Source organism: Pteropus alecto, unplaced genomic scaffold (genome assembly GCF_000325575.1).
Source record: "Pteropus alecto unplaced genomic scaffold, ASM32557v1 scaffold398, whole genome shotgun sequence".
NCBI classification, from domain to species: domain Eukaryota; kingdom Metazoa; phylum Chordata; class Mammalia; order Chiroptera; family Pteropodidae; genus Pteropus; species Pteropus alecto.
The window spans coordinates 3,921,990-3,939,166 of record NW_006442497.1 but is presented as its reverse complement, the minus strand read 5'-3'; the positions used below and the strand labels follow the sequence as shown (position 1 = coordinate 3,939,166).

At 47.6% G+C, this 17,177-nt stretch overlaps 1 protein-coding gene across 1 annotated transcript in view; it reads left to right on the top strand.

The window, feature by feature from the left end:
* Positions 1-17,041, top strand: part of ALOXE3 (arachidonate lipoxygenase 3) — a 20,583-nt gene extending 3,542 nt beyond the window's left edge. The window contains exons 4-15 of the mRNA XM_006922350.3: positions 4-123; positions 440-565; positions 2,476-2,579; positions 3,172-3,344; positions 4,114-4,257; positions 4,347-4,550; positions 4,644-4,730; positions 5,278-5,447; positions 6,062-6,183; positions 10,727-10,827; positions 11,405-11,575; positions 16,168-17,041. Of these exons, the coding sequence (XP_006922412.1) occupies positions 4-123; positions 440-565; positions 2,476-2,579; positions 3,172-3,344; positions 4,114-4,257; positions 4,347-4,550; positions 4,644-4,730; positions 5,278-5,447; positions 6,062-6,183; positions 10,727-10,827; positions 11,405-11,575; positions 16,168-16,347 (1,702 nt within the window). The 3' untranslated portion in view covers positions 16,348-17,041. The remainder of the gene's footprint in view (positions 1-3; positions 124-439; positions 566-2,475; positions 2,580-3,171; positions 3,345-4,113; positions 4,258-4,346; positions 4,551-4,643; positions 4,731-5,277; positions 5,448-6,061; positions 6,184-10,726; positions 10,828-11,404; positions 11,576-16,167) is intronic.
* The last annotated feature ends 136 nt before the right edge of the window (positions 17,042-17,177 follow it).

The window sequence follows — 17,177 nt, the reverse complement described above, 5'->3', positions numbered from 1 at the left end:
AAGTTGGAAAGTCTATGCCCCTGGCTACCCTGGCATCGTGGACGTCAGCTGCTTTGAGGAGATGGAGTCAGACAAAAAATTTGCCTTGACCAAGACAACGCCTTGTGCAAACCAAGATGACAAGTGAGGGAGGACCCAGGCTTGGGAAGAAGGTGGAGGGATATGAAGTGAAGGATCCATTGGGAGGATGGAACCCAGACCACCTGGAAAGAGAAGTTGGGGTCATGATAAGTGCAATTTAATTTAAGCGTCAGGAGCAAAATGGGCAAGGGTGGCCCAGGTCCCTAGTAGAGAGGAGGAGGACAGGGCAGTGGAAGAGCTCAGAGTAAGGGAGGCCTGGGGCTTCTGGGGGAGGAGAGAGGAAAGGAATTAAGGAGAGTGAGCTTAAGGTCTCTGACTGTTCTCTGTTCTTCTTCCCCTACTCTCTCCCATCCCCCAGCAGTGGGAATCGGTACCTGCCTGGCTTCCCCATGAAAATTGACATCCCATCCCTGCTGCACATGGAGCCCAATATTCGATACTCAGCCACCAAGACTACCTCGCTGATCTTCAATGCCATCCCTGTGTGAGGCAACTGCCCTCTCTGTACTCCTGTTCTCTCTCCTGTCTGCCTCTGTCCTTTTAATGCACAGCCACATCTCTGCCTCAGTTTCCTCTCTCCCTGCCCCCAGTCTCCCCTCTCTTTGCCCCTCAGGCTCTTCTCCTTCTCTCCTTAGACACAGTCTTTGAGCTAGGGAGAGGAAAGGGAAGGTGAGAGTGGGTGAGTTTTTGGCAAACCCAGGTCACCTTAGCAGGAGGAGTGGGAGGATCAGCTGGTCATCTGTACAGTGGCTGCATTAGAAGGCCCAGAGGAGGCCAGGGCAAGGAGCTGGCTTATCATCTTCTGAGCCTCTGTGCCAGAATGATTCTTTTGGAGAAGGACTAGTGAGAGGGGGTGCAAAGGTTGGAGGAGACTCCAGAGTGTCTGTGGTAGCTTGGAGCAGGCAGGCTTCAGGTGGCTCAGGCTTTAGGACAAGGGCCCACTGAGAGGCCCTGGCAGGGCCAAGGGTCCCAAGGAGCATCTCAGAAGGTAGAGTCATCTGAGTTGGTCCCCAGATGGATATGTAGGTCTAGCCAGGCGAGGGCCTGGGAGACCACCAGGACAGCTGGCATGGGGCTCACAGAAGGGCCAGTGGTAAGAGGGAGCCAGCATTTGGCAGCTGTCCAGGTACTCATGGAAAGGAGAGGACAGTAGTTGGGCTTTTATGTGGGGCTACTACGGGGTGTTGTGAAGGACATTTGTGACAGGACCTTGGAAAAAGGAAAGCCCTTTCTTTCTCCTTTATTGCCTCCTCCTACCCAGTTTTTCCCATCCCCTGGGTCCTGATTGGGCAGGCACTCAGCAAATGCATGTGGAAGGAGGAGTGAACGGCTTAGTGAGAACACAGGAAGTTGTCCCTGGGCTTGTCACATTGCTAATTCCCCTTTGCCCTCTGCCCTCTCCAGGTACCCACACTCTTTACAGCACATCAGCATTCTTACACAGCCTACCTTGTTGACCAGTTGCCACAAACCTGCCTGCATTCCCTTCTGTTTGACTTGGCCCAGTTAGTGAATGATTATTATGAACTAGGTATGTTGGGGCATACAGAGCCAAGTCATGGCCATAAGAGCCCGTAGTATAATGGGAAATGATATGAGTACATTGGGTTTATAATGTACCAAAGGGAGTGATACGAATTTTGTGAAAGATACACAAGAGGCATGCATTTGGGAGTGATCAGACTATGCTTCATGAAGGATGTTGCATGTAAAATGCACACAGAACAGATAGATTTGATAGTAGGTAGAGATGTAGAAGATGGCTTTCTAGAAGAGGCATAGCTTGAGCAAATCCCTGGACAGGAGGGAAAGCAGACTTCACTTTAAACATTTTTTTCTGATCATAAAATAATATATGCTTATTGTAAAAAAAAAATTCAAACAGTACAGACATCCACAAAGTGAAAAGTGCATGTCCTTTGGGTTGCTAATCTCACCATTATCAGTCCAGGGTATAAAGTATATCTCTGGTTGTATTTAGCAAAGAGGTGCTGGTTAGCCTTGTCTAGGGCACAGGGTGGGAGAAAAAGCTAGAAAGATTGATAGAAACCAGCTGGCAGGAAGATTCCTAGCCAGCCTTAGCAGTTGGGGCTTTGTTCTGTAGGAAAAGGAGAGCCAGCGAAGGTCTATAACAAGATAGAAGCTTGGAGAAAGCAGCCCAAAATGCCAATGACGATTACTTTTCTGCACCACATGGCCACATGTGCCACCTTTGCATACACATGTGGAGTCACCTCTACAAAGCCTCAGCTGGCCACTAGACTTTTTCTCCTATGTGGACTGTTGGACACTCTGCTCTGGGCATTGACCTTGTCAGTTTCCTCCGGGCCTTTAGGCTGGGGACGCAGTGCCCTGGCAGCCTCAGGCCCCACCCTTATTTTTCCTCCTCCTCAGGTCCTTGGGCATGAAGCTTCGAGGACTGATAGACCGAAAGGGGTCCTGGAAGAAGCTGGATGACATCCGGAATATCTTCTGGTGCCACAAGACTTTCACTTCAGGTGTGCAGAGCAAGGCAGGAGATGTTCATCCTCCATTCTACCTCATGCTCAGACCCCCTGCTTATCCTAGGAAAGCACCCTCCTCCAGCTCTCTCAGAGACATGCTGGGTTCCAGTGGGAGGGACTCCTGGTTTCACTGGTAGAAGTTTCACAGATTGCCCTTAGGACCACACATCTCTCCTTCCTCTGGGAAGACACAAGAATAGGGGAGTGAGGATGGATAGATACTATACTTGCCTGGGAGAGATCAAAGGTCATTAAGGGAGTCCTGATCCTGTTCAGGGGCACCAGCCTCTTTTCTTCTAACTATCCCCCCCCTCCCCACCCCCCCCCGCCCCCCCCCCCCCCGCCAATAGTTCTGGGCTTTGAGGCTAGACTTAGGTCCAAATCCCTGTTCTGCCAGTTAACTGAGCAAGTTACTCCATCTCTTTGACTCTCAGTGTCCAGTGTTAAATTGAAGATGGAATTATATCTACTTCATAGGGTTCCTGTGAGGAAAACCTAAACCATAGTGATGAACAAAAGCCTGGGCAGGAGCAGGATCTAGGGAAGTAGTTTCCAGACCAACTAACTCCTGTCTCTTGAACCCTAGAGTATGTAACAGAGCATTGGTATGAGGACCACTTTTTCGGGTACCAGTTCCTGAATGGCGTCAATCCTGTCATGCTCCATTGCCTCTCCAGCTTGCCCAGCAAGCTGCCTGTCACCAATGACATGGTGGCCCACTTGCTGGGACCTGGCACCTGCCTGCAGACTGAGCTAGAGGTGGGTGAGTTGCCACTATGGACAAAGGATTGGTGCAAAGGGTAAGGATGGGATGGCTGGTGCTGCATCCAGCCTGCAGGCCTAATCTTCTGAGCAGTCCTGACTCTGTACCTTTTAAGTATGGTAGATGTGAATGAGGGCTAAATGGGGCTTGGAATGGCTTGAGGCCTGACATGGCGTCTGGTAAAATGATTTGAATGATCAGGGCTCACTGAAGAGATAAGAATGAACAGGACAATTTGGAGGAGGAGGCTCTGCCTCTGTTCTGGGGCCTCCAAGATCCTGAGTGCTGAGGCCGGAAGAAAGCTCTTTTAGGACACACCGAAGGCAGTGCCACTAGATACCCCAGGAACAATCATGCGGAACTAGGAGCTTGGAGGGTGTGGAAGAAGTTGATGATCCAGTCTCTCTGGGGCAGCCAATCCCCTCAGGTAGCCTGCAGAAGGTTGGAGATGTGTTTGGTAATTTTGCTGTTGTGGGATACACTGAGGTCATCTGTGGTGAGAATAGGAAGGACCAGATATGGGTAGAGGGGGAGAGGGTGCTGGCTTGTCCAAGCTGGGAAGCCAGGTGAGAGGTTGCACAAGAAGGGACTCTGCTGGACCTCATTCCGGACATTCTGGGAAGGGTGGGGTACCCAGTGTTGGCCATTAGTGCAGGCACCAAGCTTTACTGAGGCCCGTGCTGAGGTAGGAGTGGGCAGAGAACAGGGAGGAAAGTGGAGCTCGGGCGGGAAGGGTACTCTGAAGCTCTGTTGCGCCTTCCCCAGAGGGGGCACATCTTCCTAGCCGACTACTGGATCCTGGCGGAGGCCCCTGTCCACTGCTTAAACCGTCGCCAGCAGTACGTGGCCGCCCCGCTCTGCCTGTTGTGGCTCAACCCGGAGGGGTCGCTAATGCCCTTGGCCATCCAGGTGAGCCTGGGGCGGGACTTCTGGGGGCGGAGTCTCATGGGGCACACTGGCTGTCTTGAGCCTCACTCCCCTATTATTTTTGAATGCAGCTCAGCCAGATCCCGGGGCCCGACAGCCCCATCTTTTTGCCCACTGACTCCGACTGGGACTGGCTGCTGGCTAAGACGTGGGTGCGCAACTCTGAGTTCCTGGTGCACGAGCATAACACGCACTTCTTGTGCACGCATTTGTTGTGCGAGGCCTTCGCCATGGCCACGCTGCGTCAGCTGCCGCTCTGTCATCCTATCTTTAAGGTCTGTGTGACCCCCGGGAGGGGCCAGAGGGAGCGGTGCCAGGGTGGCTCTCTCCCCTGACCTTCGGCTCCTGTGAATTCATCCCACTCGCAGCTCCTGCTTCCCCACACTCGCTACACGCTGCAGGTGAACACCATCGCCCGCGCCACGCTGCTCAACCCCGAGGGCCTGGTGGACAAGGTGCAGCCTCCCAGCCCCCCGCCCACCCAGTTTCTGAGGGACGGCCCCGGAATACACTTTGCCCCGCCTTCAAGCCTGTTGAGCCTCCATTCCCATTCCACAGTTTCTGTCATCCAGTTCCCGCAAGCCCCGCCCCTCCCCGCAAGTCTCCTATTTGCCCTGCCCACAAATCCTGTCCCCGCCCACCAATCACGCCCAAGGGCCCCACCCCCTCAGACCCCGTTCCAAATACTCTTTGAGGTGGATGGGGCACCCTCCGCCTAAGCACAGCTCCTTGCTGACCCTGCGCCAAGCCCCGCTCTCGTCTCTCTGCCTTCCTAACAACAGTTCATTCTTTCAGTTACCAAATACTTAAGGATTACCTCCTATGCATGTAGGTCAGCAATACGCGCAGCTCATGTCAGGCCCCTATGGGTGTTTGACCTGTGGTCTTGGACTGCCTGATTAACTGAAAAATCCCCTCCTCTGAGTCACTTGTCCCATCTCGTCCCCAGGCAGTGGGTTGGGGATGGGAGGGCCTGGGAATTGAGCTGTGATGTGTCCTCAGGTCACGTCCATAGGGAGACAAGGCCTCCTCTACCTCATGAGCACCGGTCTGGCTCACTTCACCTACACCAATTTCTGCCTCCCGGACAGCCTGCGGGCCCGCGGTGTCATGACCATTCCCAACTACCATTACCGAGATGATGGTCTGAAGATCTGGGCGGCCATTGAAAGGTATAGGCCTGGGACACTGTAGTCAATCTGGCTCCAACAGGGCCTCCTCCTAGCCCAGGGGCAGTGTGGACCTCTGTGCTCATGCAGACTAGGGTGGTTAGTGCTGGGGGTTCCAGGTGTTCTCCGGCCCAAGCATGGAGCACTCCCAAGGGTGAGAGTTGGGGTTGGGGTCTCCTGTGAAATGGGAGCTTCGGGCTGGAGGGGCTGGGCTATGTGTGAACACAGTGGAGGAAGGGACGGGAAGGACAGGATGCCCAGAGAAGGTGAAACATCTAGACGTAGACTGGGGCCTCCAGGCAGGCAGGTCTTCCTTTCTCTAGGGTGCTGAGTGGGGAGGGGATGCAGCATGAGTCTGGCTCTCCTCTATACCCTCTTGCCCGCCTGTGCAAGAAGAAGGCCCAGAGCACCCATGACTCAGAAGTGGGGGTGAGACTTGAGAGAAGCCTAGGCACTCATGTTCCAACTGCATTTGAGAGTCCTCACTGAACTCCTGTGAACTCTCAGTGGACTGTGACCAGCTGGCTCTTCCCAGCCTGAGTGGCAGTGGACCTTGGTTTTCTGGCCAGACCTGAGCCTAAGGTCACCACCATGGCATGGGCATCTCTTTCCTGCAGCTTTGTCTCAGAAATCGTGGGCTACTATTATCCCAGTGACGCGTCTGTGCAGCAGGATTCGGAGCTGCAAGCCTGGGTCAACGAGATTTTTGTTCGGGCGTTTCTGGGCCGGGAAAGCTCAGGTATCCTCCAACCATAAGCTTCCAATGACCTAGTATTCCTCCTGGCCCCACCATTAATCAGTTCCTATTTATTGACCAGCCTTTGAAGTATATCCTATTATTAGCCCCACTGAATAGATGAGGAATAGGCACAAAGAAGGCTACGCAGCAAGTGGCAGAGGCAGGATCCAGAGCCAGCTCCCATCGTCTCCAAAGTGCTTGCTTTCAACCACAACCCTGTGCCCCTCCGGTCCCTTCTAGACTTTCACAAGCCCGAGCCCACCCATTCACTTCTGCTTGCTGAGCTCTATGGATGTGTCACATCGTGTGATAGGAGCCATCTTTGGCCTCAAACACAAAAGATTCTGGAACCCTCTCTCATACTATCTCATGACTATCCTGCCAGGTGGCCCCTCCAGCCATCAACCCCTCTCACTTCCTTTGGCTTCAAGGAGTGGGTTGGTTTGCTGCTGCCTAATTCTTCCTTATTTACTCCTGTCACCTAACCCTAACTTTCCTCTCTCTTCTGACACTGGCTGAGAGGCTTTTATGGCCCACCAACACCAGTAGCCCCCTGGTAGACCTACTTTGCTAAACCTCAGTGCCAAGCAGGTGCCCAGACACCCTACCTTTCTGAAAGTGTTCTCTTAGCTCCAGGGAGAACACATTCTTCTGAACCTCCCACTTCTTCCCAGATCCCTGCCGTCTCCCCATCCCAGCTGTTGGCTTATATTGAATCACTGTCTCCTCTCTCTACCCCTCCCTAATGGAATAATCCTTTCTCCTGTTTCTCCTTTGTAGATGATTCCATGCTTGGAAATCCCCCACTTCCCATTCCCTGAAAGACTTTTCTCGTTAGCTGTCTCGAAGTCACTCTTCAGACCAGCACATGAAAACTATAAGTCATCCCACTACAGAAGGACTTTAGGCCTTGCTTGGTTTATACATCCCATTGCTACTCTTCATAGCCTATTTCCCTAGTGCTGCTGTACTGTGGTCGGTACATTAGGCTCTGGAAAATGCAGATGAGGCCTCTATATCTGGGTGTAGTGGAAGAGAAGGAAAAGCTCAAAGGGGCACAAATGTCCACCTTCCAGTTCCCCCAGCCCTGGCCCAAGGGTGGAAGACTCACTGCCTGGGACATCTCCTCTCAGCAGGGATGTGGCTTTTAGCTGACTTAGTGCTTCTGGTGGCCACCCAGAGGAGTTCCTGTCTGGGGAGATCCTGGGAGGACGAATGGCCTCAGGTCACCCACAAATAGAATGAACAGCTTTTGCAGCCCTACCTATAATTGGCTTCAAGGCTTTTTTTTTTTAAACGAAAATATTTAAACACATAGAGAAATAGAGTATAATGTAATGAATACCTATTTACTCACCACCCACATTCAACAATTGCTAACATCTTTACCATATCTGATTAATCTGTTGCTTTTATTCACTGCCAGTCTTTTAAAGTAATTATATAATATTTCATATTTTACTCCTAATCAATATGCATTGCAAAAAATGACATTTTTCTACACAACCACAATACTGTCATTACACTAACCAAATTGACAATAATCTCCAATATTGCCCTTTCCTAATCCATATTCAAATTTACTCATTTGTCTCATTTTCCCTTAGATGATTCTGTTGATTCTGGAGTCAGTCAAGGACCACATGATATATTTGTTTTGACTCTAAAGTCTCTTTAGGACAACACCCCCCTTCCCTTTTTAAATTACATGGCATCTGACAAGAACTATTAAAAAGCCAGGACTAGTTCCACAGAATGTCTTACCTTCTGAATTTATCTAATTGCTTCCTCATAATGTCATTCTCTTTGTTCCTCTAGCCCCTGTAATATCTAAAGGAAGTAATGTCTAAAGGTTAAATACTTTTGGCAAGACTATTTCTCAGGTGATGCTCTGTTCTCCACATTGCATCATCTTGGGAGGCTCATATATCAGGTTGTCTCACTACTAGTGATACCAAGAGTGATTTCTCGGTAAAGGCAGTGACAGCCAGATCACTTTTGGATCTTATAAAGGGTGATCCCTCCTTATGCTTTGCAAGCCTACTGTTAATCATGGGCAGTTCTGATTCTGACTGCTCCTCTTTCTGGAGGCAGTTCTCTTTGGGGTTGTCTGTTTCCTATTTAAGACCCAGAGGGGGATATAATTACTCTTGGCTCAACTGTTCTATCTTACTTTATTAAACTTGTCTCTGATTTAACACATCAAAACATTCTTCAAATTGACAAACATCTCTCCCGACCAATACAAACTTATCCTAGATTCATATGTTTTAAGGTGAAATTCATTAACCTTAGTCAGTATGCCTTTTGCTACATATTTTAAGGGGAAAAAGTATCATGAGCTATAGAAAAATTCCCATAGGTGATCTGACTGCTTTACTTTTTTATTATTCTCAGCCCTCGAGGTTAGAATATCAACCACGAACAGAACATTCAGAAAATTCCTACACACCCCGAGTCAGATACCCAGCCTTTCCTCCAAACCTCTCTGTCTGCTCCAAACCTTTCCTCCAGCCTTTCCTCCAAACCTCTCCGTTGCATCAATCTCTCTCCAGTCTTCCTGACTCCAAACTTTGGAGCCATCTTTGACTCATGTTCCCCTCTGCCTTCCTCTCTTCCTAAATCCAGTTGGGTGGCTAACCCTATTCTTGTTATTTTTCACTGTCACAACCCTAGTTTCAGTCCTCTATTCTTGCATTGTGGCAGCTGCTTCTCAACCAGTCTCACCTCTCCCAGCCTCTTGATGCTTGCCTGCCAAGCCTGTGAAGTGCTGCCTTGGTAATCCTCTGAAATAGTGCCCATAAACCACCTGGCTTGGCACACTGCTGCAACTTCACCCCTAAGAAGTACCCTCCTTGACCCTTCACCTTGTTTATGCCCCATTCCTTCCCACTGTGGCTTCTTACCCTCTCATGCATTCACTTCATTCAACCAGTCATCACTGAGCTCTTAATATGTATTCAGTATTCTTCTAGGTGAATATGACAGACAAAAATTCCAGCCTTTATGGAGTTTAACATTCTTGCGGGGAGATACAGATCACAAACAGATATGTCAGGTGGTTATGAATGCTAAAAAGAATGATACGGCATCAGAAATCACTAAATGTGTCAAGGTGAGAGTGTAATTTCCAATAGGTGGTCAGAAAAGGCCTCTCTGAGGAGGCGATGTTTGAGTAGGGATGTGAAGGAAGTGAGAGAGCTGGTTCTGTGGATAGCTGACATAAGAGCGTGAAGGCAGAGGTGGGAGAGCAATGCCCTGAGGTGGGAGCATGCTGGGTGGCATGAGGAATATCAGGAAGGCCTATGTGGCTAGACTAGAGTGAGAGGGAAAAAGTCGAGAAGGGAATGAGGTCAGAGAAGAAGTCAGAGCCAGATCAAGCAGGGCCTTGGTGAGGTAAGTGAGATGGGGAGCCCTTAGAGGGTTTTAGCAAGGGGTGACATAACTGGATTTATGCTTCTAAAGGATCACTCACTTCGGCTGTCAGTGATAAGGGTGGAAGCAGTCAGATTCATCCAGGAACAAGATGATGGAGACTGGGTAGGGGCGGAGTTTGGAGGTAATGAGATAAAATCAACTTTTGGAAGTATTTGCTGATATTTGTGGTATGAAATAAAAAGAGCAGTGCACAGGGTAAAGAGTATTGAATGGGACCACTGTGGGAGGGATGGGTGTGGGGGTAGGTAGTCAAGCATTACGTTTTGCAGATGTTAAGTTTGAGATGCCTCATAGACACTTAGGTGGGACTGTCAGGTAGCAGCTGCAGATTTAAGCCCATTGTTGAGTCTAGAGTTCAGGGGCCAGCGGGAACCAGGGATGTGAACTTGTCAGCCAGTGGGAGATGGTTAAAACTGTAAACTTGAATGAGACCAGTGAGGTACAGAGAGAAGAGAGCCAAGAGCTGAAATGTCTTCCTCCGTCATCTTTTTTCCATTCAAAGCTCACTCGCTCTTACTCAGGGAGGCCCCTTCTCCTCCTCCGGGGGAGTGCCCCCAATTCGATTAGCCCCAGTGCTCTGCCTGCCTGCCTGCTCTCTCCTCAAAGAGCCAAGCCCTGGGCCTTAAAGCTTCCTTCTGCTTCCATCACTGTCAACTTATGAGTAGCACATTCTGGTTGTCTGTTCCTGCTGCTAAGTCTAGTAGCTGATGATCCACTACTGGGTGCTTGGTCAAATCTTGGTGAACTGAGTAGAATTAAATCATTAAGTGCCAATATGGGCTGCAGACAGAAGTGCCTTGGTGGTCAGAGAGAGGCAGCTTGGCTGTCAGCTTGAATCTGGCTCTTGCTCTGTGGGCTCTGCTGGCTGGGCATTTCTGGTCTGATCCCAGCACCCAGCTCTTATCCTGACCCCATTTAGAAACCATGAGCCTTGGTGATGACCATTTCTAACCTCAGCCCAACCCTAATCATAGTCTAATGACAGTGGTGGCCAATTGTTCAACCCTCACATCCTCACTCTCCCCCTGTACTGAGCCCCAGCCCAGAGCTGCCCCTAGGAATCCAGTCCTCTCCATCCACACCCTTTCCTTCCTCCCACACCCAGGCTTCCCAAGCCGGCTGTGCACCTCAGAAGAGCTAGTGAAGTTCCTCACTGCAATCATCTTCAACTGCTCTGCCCAGCATGCCGCTGTCAACAGTGGGCAGGTGAGGGCAGGCCTAGGGGACATTGGGTCACACAATGCACGCGAGGCTAGAGTTTGGATTGAAAGCATGGGTGGATCAGGGTCGGGATGAGTTTATGATTAGGGATGGGGTTTGAGTAGCAACTTGGTGGAGTAAAAGGCTGGTATTGAATGATGATTGGGGTGAAGCTGGATCCAAGGTTGTAATGGTAACTTAAGCTGGTGTTTTGTAGGGAGTAGGATTTATGGGCTCCTGTCAGGTTAGGACGCAGCCAAGTGGAGTATCAGATTGCTCTGTGTGGTATGCCAGCCCAAGGCCCATTTCTAGGGTTACCTCCTCTCTGGGTCCTCCTCTTTCCTTTGGTGATTCACTTTACACAGTTCTGGAACATTGGGGTGGGGAGTAACAAGGGATGAGCCAGGCTTCTGCCCCACTTCTAGAACTTTCTACCCTATACCCCTCCCTCTCTTTCCACAATCCCCTCATTTCCCAACTGCAAAACCTGGGATTGTAGGGGCAGTATCAGGGATGCTGCTGCTGATGGAGCTGGTCCTTCCCCTCTGGCCAGTTGACTCAGCTGGGATGGGGGTCTCCACAGCATGACTTTGGGGCCTGGATGCCCAATGCCCCATCATCCATGAGGCAGCCCCCACCCCAGATCAAGGGGACGACCACCCTGAAGAGTTACCTAGAGACCCTCCCAGAAGTGAACATCACCTGTAACAACCTTCTCCTCTTCTGGTTGGTCAGCCAAGAGCCCAAGGACCAGGTGTGTATATAGGGTGGGGTAAAGGGATTGGGGTTTGCAGGGCCTAGGCAGTGGTGGTGGTAGCAGCTATTTTAGGGGGAGCTTGGGGGCTGATGGTGGCATTTATGTCCACTGCTGAATTGCTCTGTGTTCTTCAGTTTCTTCAGGAAATTATCCCAAGAGACATATATTGAAGCAAATACCAGTTTAGTAACTAGGGTACAACATCCATTCAATTCACCAGTTTACCAATCCATCCATCCATCCATCCATCCATCCATCCATCCATCCATCCATCCAACCATTTATTCATCCATCTGGTTAACTCTTGTATCCCCAGTGCCTAGAACTATGTCAGGCATATAATAGGCATTCAATAAATATTTCAGTAAATAAATAACCTTACATTGGCCCAGGTTCTCTGTCCTATTTTTTATCCATCCATCCATCCATCCATCCATCCATCCATCCATCCATCCATCCAACCATTTATTCATCCATCAGTCATTCATCCATCAACCACTATTCATCCAAACATTCTATATGTATACCTTCCATATGTCAACAGAGTACTGGGCACCAGGCATATAAAGTTGAGTTAAGCATTTCTGTTTCCAAGAATCCTACTGTCTAGCTGAGGAGATATATACACACGTGAAAAAGGACACTACAGTGCTGTAGGAATTATTAATGTACTAATTATTCCATTTGAACATGTACTTCTTGAGCACCTGCAATGTGATAGACACTGATGGGATGATGTGAACCCTGTCCTCATGAGGGTGGAGGGTTCCCTCCCCATGGGCCAGTGGTAGAGGTGAGGAACCTGACTGAATCTGGGTGAACCCAGTAAGGCTTCTTGGAAGAAGTAACATCTAAGCTGAAACCTGTAAGACAAGTAAGGGTTCGGCAGACAAAGGAGGGGCAGGGTTAATTTTTTAGGCAGAGGGAAGGAAGATTGAACTGAAGTGAAATGAAGGCAAGAGTCCGCTGGTGTGTCTGTAAGATCACAAATGGTTCAGCGAAGGCACAGTATTCATTCAGAGGACAATGAGAAGCCACCAAAGAGTTTTAAGCCTGGGGTGACGTGGCTAAATTTGTGTTTTAGGAAAAGTGCTTCTTTGGCTGTGTAGATGAATGGGAGGTGCAAATTTGGAGGCAGTAATGACAGAGAAGAGGCAGTTACGTTGGCTAGGATTTATAGGGGAGCAGCCATTTAATCATCAATTACCATCATCTCAATTTATACATTGAGTTATCAGTAATGCCTCTGCCTTCCTGGTCTTATTTACAAGTTCTCTGACGTTATACGAATATCTTCACTTCTCATGCTTGACTCCAGATAATTTATCTCCTTAACAAGTTTTAACTTACCATCTCATAGCCTGGGAATGCTAGAAACTCGTCCCTTGTATACTGATTCTTTCCAGTCTCAGCTCCCAAGGATTTGAAGACATTCACTTCTGTTTTTATAAAGGAAAAACTCTATTTTTTGTCTTCTCACAGAATACTCTATTACTACTCTCAATACTCTCACTCAATACTCCTGGCCACCAAATGTGTGGGGGTTGTTCCCACACCAAGCAATTCTCAGACACTACCTGGGTGGCCTATAATTTAACTTAATTCTGACACTATGTATCTGGAAATAGTGTCAGATCCCACAGGTTAAGGGCGTAGTCCCACAAGACTGCCACTCCCCACTTCAGATACAATTGCCAATAGGAAGTGTCGTTGTCACCTGTGCTTCTGAGCAGCCAGCTATAAATCAGAGATTTCTACAGCCCCCTCCTCAGGGTTGATCATTTACTGGAACAACTCCCAGAACTCAGGAAACTGTTTACTAGATAACTGGTTTATTATAAGAAGATACAACTCAGGAACAGCCAGATGGGAGAACTGCGCAGAGCAAGGTGTATGGGAAGGGGTGTGCCACGCTCTCACATGTTCGCCAACCTGGAAGCTCTCTCAACTTGTACTTTAGGGATTTTTTAATGCAGGCTTCATTACATAGGCATGATTGTTTAAATCATGGCCCTTGGGGATTAATTTAACCTCCAGCCCCTCTCCCCTCCCCAGAGGTTGGGGGATGGGACTGTAAGTTCCAACCTTCTTATCTTATGGTTGATTCCAGTGGCATCCCATCCTTAGGGACTTTCCAGAAGTCACCTCAATAACTCAGGTTAAAAGGGGCTTATTTTGAATAGCAAAAGACACCTGTAACATTCTATCACGAAATTATAAGGGTTTTAAGAGCTCTGTGCCAGGAATAAGAGGAAGACCAAATATATATTTCTTGTTATAAACCACAATATCACGGTGGAGAGGGATGAGTAGGCAAGAGGATGAAGGTGGAGGGTTCCCTCCCCATGGGCCAGTGGGAAGTTTAACCTAGAAAATTGTAGTAACAACTACCAAATAATAGCAGCTCTCACTTCTTGAGGATCTATCATGTATTAGTCATTAAATCAAATATCACATGTCCACTATTTTAAAATACAAATTAAATAAGTAGCTATATTTAAAATGCTTAATAAAGTGCCTAGTATATAATTGTTTGGTAAATAGTAGTTCCATTTTATAGGGGAGAAAACAGGTTCAGAGACATGAAGCAATTTACCCAAGGTCACACAGTCAGTAAGTAGGCTTTCAAATCAGTCTGTCATATTTCTATGTGCTACTTTTTTGACAGCTACACTATAGTTTCAGAAATTGGAGGTCAATTTGGTAAGACATAAGACATAAGACATAAAACCGATTCTTTGAAAAAAAAAAAAAACAATAAAAGTAAGAAACCAGAGACAATTATGATCAAGAAAAAAGAACGTAAATGTACGTTAGGAATAAAAAATACAGATAGCCATTAATACAGAGAAGATTGAAAAAATTAGAAGAAAATACTATTTATAATTTTAGGCAAACAAATGTGGAAATATAGATGAAATAAATGATTACATAAACAAAACAACACCAGAAGAGATGAAAATCATATATGAACAGAAAAGGTTGTAAAGGATCTGTTCTCTGCCCTTGCAAAGGAGATTCTAATAAACCTTCAAGGAACAAGTAATTTCTAAGTTGTTCAAACTGCTTGAAAGTATAGAAAAGGCTAGAAGCTTCGCAAATCATTTTACTGGGTTCTGTTTTACTGGGGACGCTGATACCAGCACTTGGCAAATGTAGTGCCCTTCAGAAAAGAGGTGAGTCTCAGGTAGAGGGTTCTCATCCTAGATCTACATGTCCCACATATGTGACCTTGGGTATGTAATTGGGCATCTCCAAGCCTCAGTTTTTTTTAGCTATAAAGTGAGAATGATAAGAGTACCTGTCTTACAGGATTGTTGTGCCATTGTTATAATCCACGTAAAGTGCTTGCAACATGTTAGTTGTAATTAAGAAAATAAAATTATAAACTTGTTCCACTTAGCTATGACAATCTTAAAAATATATCAGCAGCCAATGAAGGCCAATAGTAAATAGTAAAACAATAATACACCATGACAAAGTCTAGTTTATTCTAAGAATGAAAGGAATGAAAGGTTGATTCAACCTTATGAAATCTAACAATATTATTTGTTACGTCAAAAAAGAAACACACCATATAATCATCTCAACATAGGCAGAAAAAGCATTTGATAAGTATGAACAGCCATTACTAATAAAAAGTAAACTAAAACTTGTTTATAGAGTTTTGATAAAAAGTATATTTCAGAAAATAAAACATTGTACTTACGGTAGAATAATAATGAGGTCTCCTCATTAAAGTCAGGGACAAGAAAACAATGCCACTCTTACTGCTGTTATTTAGTACTGTTTTAGGAGGCTTTGCCAGCAAAATAAAACAAAATGAAGAATTTTTTAAACATCAATGTTATTGGCAACAGTTATATTGTATGAAGGTTATATTGGATGGGAAATGTGAGCTGGTTAGGAGGCCCACACCATGAACTGGTTGTGATGTGATTTTAGAGAAGGGGCAGTCCTGTACTGCCACAGGATGGCATCGACTCAAGTTCATCCCAATATTTCTTGATTGTGGTTGGCCATGATATACAATGTGACAATGTATGGTGATGGCGATTGAGTTGGCAAAAGTTTCATTATGTCGGGTGATTGGGAAGATACCTCAGACCTGGTTGTCTTCAGGGGTTGACTTTTGTGAAATTGTGAGGTAATAGGGCATATTTGCTGGAGCATGTTTACATTGATTTCAGTTGTGTTATGAATGTGATTGTGTTCTTTTAGTTCACAGAACAGTGGATCAGACACTGGAAGGGACCTTTAAAGATTTTCTAGTTCAATCCATGCATTTTCTCATGCAGAAACTGAGTCAGAGTAACAGGCAAAGGATTACCAGCAGAGGGAGCACGAACTTTAGGTTGGCAGGCTTCTGGCCCCACACTCCGTGGGCTGTGGGTGTCAGGGATGCTCTGTGCCAGTTGCCTGGAGTGGTGGTTTGGTGTTGTGGTTTGAAGGGTTTGCGTTTACAGTAGCTGTGGCTGATTCATGTCCTTAGAAGCAACCGTGACTGTATTTGTTGGCACATGTGGTCTCTCATTATTCTCCATCCCGTCCTGAACATCATCCTGACCCCGCACCTGATTTTCTTCCAGCGGCACCTGGGCACCTATCCAGACCAGCACTTCACCGAGGAGGCTCCACAGCGGAGCATCGCAGCCTTCCAGAGCCGTCTAGCCCAGATCTCACGGGACATCCGGGAACGGAACCAGGGCCTGGCGCTGCCCTACACCTACCTGGACCCTCCCCTCATCGAGAACAGCGTTTCCATTTAATCCCCTCCTCCTACCACCCTGGAAGAAAGGCCCAAGCATGAGGAGGGCCAGCTTCTACGGATCTTCCAGGCTCTTTCACCCTCCCTGTTCTCCATCAGCCTGAACTGTCTCCTCTGCAGGTGGGGACTTTTCCCACCTAAGATGGCTCTAGCATCATATGAAGTAGGCCCTTAGCTCTGAGAGACCAGTACAGCAGTGCCCAGGGTGGGAAACTGCTGACTAAAATGAAACGCACAACAGACACTCCAAAAGGAAGGAACCTCATTTACCCCTTTCTCTACTTTGGTCAGCCTCATACTTCCTTCTGTCAAAATCTACCCACTCCCTTTGGGACCCCCAGCTTGGGACTCTGAGCTCTCCTTTCCAATCCTCCCCCATTCCCAAACTCTTTTTCTTTTTTCTTTTCTTTTTGTTTCTATGTTCTTCCAAGCCTAGGACTAACCAATCCAACTTCCTTCTCTGGAAGAGCCTGGAAGCTGGGCAAGAAAGGATGTATGCCCTAGATCTGCCATGTGGTCCTCTCTGATCCCAGCATCTTTAAGGAGAGAGTTAGAATTAGATCCTAGCTTACCTGGACCTCTAGCTGCAGTTCTCAGGACCAGGCTTCCTGGCTTGGGTGTTTATAGGGTCTCTCCCCAGCTCTTGTTCCATCCACACTACCACCCCCGCCTCCTTTTTTTGTTGCTGCTCTTGAGCCCAGTGAGTTCAATAAAAAACAATATATTTGGCTCCCATCTTGTTTTTGTTTTAATATATGTATGTGTGTATGTATGTAGGCAGATGGAGTACCAGGGGGTTGGAGAAGGATGGAGCAGCAGTGAGTTCCTGGA